This window comes from Eimeria acervulina, genomic scaffold (genome assembly GCF_000499425.1).
Source record: "Eimeria acervulina Houghton genomic scaffold, Eah_scaff136, whole genome shotgun sequence".
NCBI classification, from domain to species: Eukaryota; Apicomplexa; class Conoidasida; order Eucoccidiorida; family Eimeriidae; genus Eimeria; species Eimeria acervulina.
Genome location: NW_013550270.1, coordinates 39665 through 42471, shown reverse-complemented (window position 1 = coordinate 42471; position 2807 = coordinate 39665). Strand labels below are relative to the sequence as shown.

General features: G+C 58.5%; 1 protein-coding gene across 1 annotated transcript; it reads right to left on the bottom strand.

Moving 5' to 3' along the window:
* Nucleotides 1-1385: 1385 nt before the first annotated feature.
* On the bottom strand, nt 1386-2441 carry EAH_00019930 (hypothetical protein, conserved; the record flags this gene model as incomplete). The annotated part of the gene is made up of 1 exon (XM_013397241.1): nt 1386-2441. The coding sequence occupies one exon, from the start codon at nt 2439-2441 to the stop codon at nt 1386-1388; it is 1056 nt and encodes a 351-aa protein (XP_013252695.1).
* Nucleotides 2442-2807: the final 366 nt, after the last annotated feature.

Genomic DNA, 2807 nt, shown 5'->3' with positions numbered 1-2807 from the left:
TCGCCTACCGCTAAACAGAACCTTCAGCTAAGCACAAGACGTCGCTGGGTATGAAGGGGGGCCTACTATGAGGCCCCCCTCATTTGGGGGCCCCATAGGGGGGCCCCCTATGCTCTAGAGGTGTGTCTGTCTGACGCGCCTCAGCTGCTGCAATAGGACGCCCTGAGGGGGAGAGGCTCCCCACCGGAGACAGACTCGAAGGGGGCCCCGGGGGCCCCGCTGCATCCTAACAAGGATGGAAGGGGCCCCCCCATGGGGGCCCCCTTCATACCCCGGTGGGCGTCTGGGAGGGTTCAGCTACTAGGTGTATACCAGAAGTAGTGAAGGGATTAGGGTTTAGGGTTTAATGCGTTTAATAGAAAGGGCGGCAGGCTTTACCTCCGTCTCAATATGTTTGTAAAATTGATTTTAAGGGTCTAGGGTTTAGGGTTTGGGGCTTAGGGTTTAGGGTTTAGGAGGGCCCTTCCTTAAAAGGCCATCAAACTGGGAGGGGGCCCCCAAGGGACTGAATGAGACAGGGGGCCCCCCAGAACCCAACTGTGCAGCAACGTTTTGTGGGGGCCCTTGGGGCCCCCCTTTCAATGGGGGGGCCCCCTTTCAATGGGGGCCCCTTTTCAGTGGGGGCCCCCTGAGCTACTTGGCAGCAAGGGGCCCCCTCGACTGACGGGACTAAAGGGTCCCTCTTTTTACCTTTTAGGGGCCCCCACCTACTAACAGGGGCCCCGCAACTGTACGAATAACTGGGGGCCTCAGGGGCCCCGTAAGGGCCCCCTAGGGGCCCCCAGGGGCCTCCAAGGGTCACCAATAGGGCCTTAAAGGGGCCCCATGGAGCCCTTCGAGGGCCCTGTCTGGCTCTTGTGGGCTTAGCAGCAAACGAAGGGCCCTGTCGGGTGTACAGACAAACAAGGGCACGAAGAGATGCTGCAGGGCGATATACAATTTGAGAAGACAGACAGAGGAGATACTACACTCCATCACTCTATCATACACGAGAATACGTTGCAGCTGCTGCTGTTGCTGCTGCTGCTGCTGTTGCTGCTGCTGCTGCTGCTGGTTGCAGCCTGTGGCGCAGGGAGACAGTCTCTGCCTAGTTGCATCTCTTTAGCCCTCCGCAGGTCTCTGAAGAGGAACACCTACAGAGGGGAGAGACGCAAGGTCCCTGTACAACCGTACGGGGCCCCCAAGGGGCCCCCTTGGGGCCCCATAAGGGCGTCCTAACAGTACCCTAAAAGCCCTTAAGGGGCCCCCTAGGGGCCCTCCAAGGGCCCTCGCGCCATGAAGGGCCCTCTAAGGACCTTCTAGGGGAGCAGTAAAAGCAGCTGAGGGGCCCCTGCGGGGGCCCTTGGGTGTCTTAAGGGGGCCCCTTGGGGGCCCCTAATCTGTGTCTACCCGGGGCAGTGAAGGGCTTGTCTTTTAGCTGAAGAGACAGGTGTCTCCTTTATCTCTAGTGGCCGTTTGCTGCTGGGGGCCCTTCCTCTGGTGACCTGCTGAGGGGGCCCCTGAAAGGGATTAGAGAGGGCCTCGGGGGGCCCCCAAAGAGGAGACAGTCTCTCCTTGCGTGTCTCCGTCGCCTGCAGCAGCAAACTTGCAAACGCCTCGAAGGAGGGCCGGATCTGCTGCTGTTGCAGCGCTAGCTGCAGCGCAGCAGCAGCAGCAGCAGCAGCAGGCTTCAGTGCTGCCGCCAGAATACCGATGAGGGCCTCCGCCTCAAGGGGCCTCGGGGGCCCCTGCTCATACAGTGCATGAAGCCGCTGTGCCCTGCGGTGCAGCAGCTGCAGCAGCAGCAGCAAACCTACAGCCTCTCTTGGATTCAGGTTGCTGCCTCGTAGGTCTGCTGCAGCAGCAGCAACATGCAACGGGTCTTGATTGGGGGGCCCCTGCAGCAGCACCATGGCCCTAGCTTCCTTATACGATAGAAAGGCAAACCCGGAGGGGGCCCCTAATGCGCGAGGTAGGGGGGCCCCCAGGGGGGCCCCCTCTCCCTTGGGGGCCCCAAGGAAGGTCTGCAGCAATTGCTGCGCTTGAGGTGGAGACAGAGAGCAGCGGCAGCAGTATAACTCGAAGCATAAGAACCATAGATCTCTTAGAGGGCCCCTAAAGCAAGAGAGGGGCCCCGGTGAAGCAGGCAACAAAGAAAGTGCTGCTGCTGCTGCTGCTGTGTTGGAAGAGAGCAGACAAAAAGCATCAGAGAGACAATCATCTCCTGCTGCTGCTGCTGCTCTTGTTGCCTCTGCTGCTGCTGCAGCCGCTGCTGCTTCCGCTGCTGCTGCAGCCGCTGCTACTTCTGCTGGAGCTGCCGCTACTGCTCTTCCTGTCGTACCAGGAGCAGCAACAGCAGCAGCTGCTGCTGCTGCTGCTGTGGCCCTGTCTGCTGCTGCTGCTGGCAGCTCAAATGCAGCAGCACCTGCTGCAGTCCCTCTGTAGAAGCTGAGTCCAGCCATTGTCTCTAAGACAGCAACAGCAGCAACAGCAGCAGCAAGAGCATCAGCGTCAGTGGACCACCCCCATACTGTGCTGCAGCTGCTGCTGTTGCTGCTGTTGGTGCTGCTGCTGACGCGTGTATTTAGGCAGCAAGTATTAAAGGCCTCACTTTTAGATATATATTTTAAACTCTACAAACAAACAGCAGAAAAGTAGGCGCAAATCGAGATGGGCCCGTGAAAGATCGAAGAGGGAATTGGGGCCCCACACCCAACCCTAAACCCTAAACCCTAAACCCTAAACCCTAAACCCTAAACCCTAAAGACAAGTAACGAATATGAATTAACTTTATGGTTCTGGAAGTTTAAATGGTAGTAGGGCGTTTT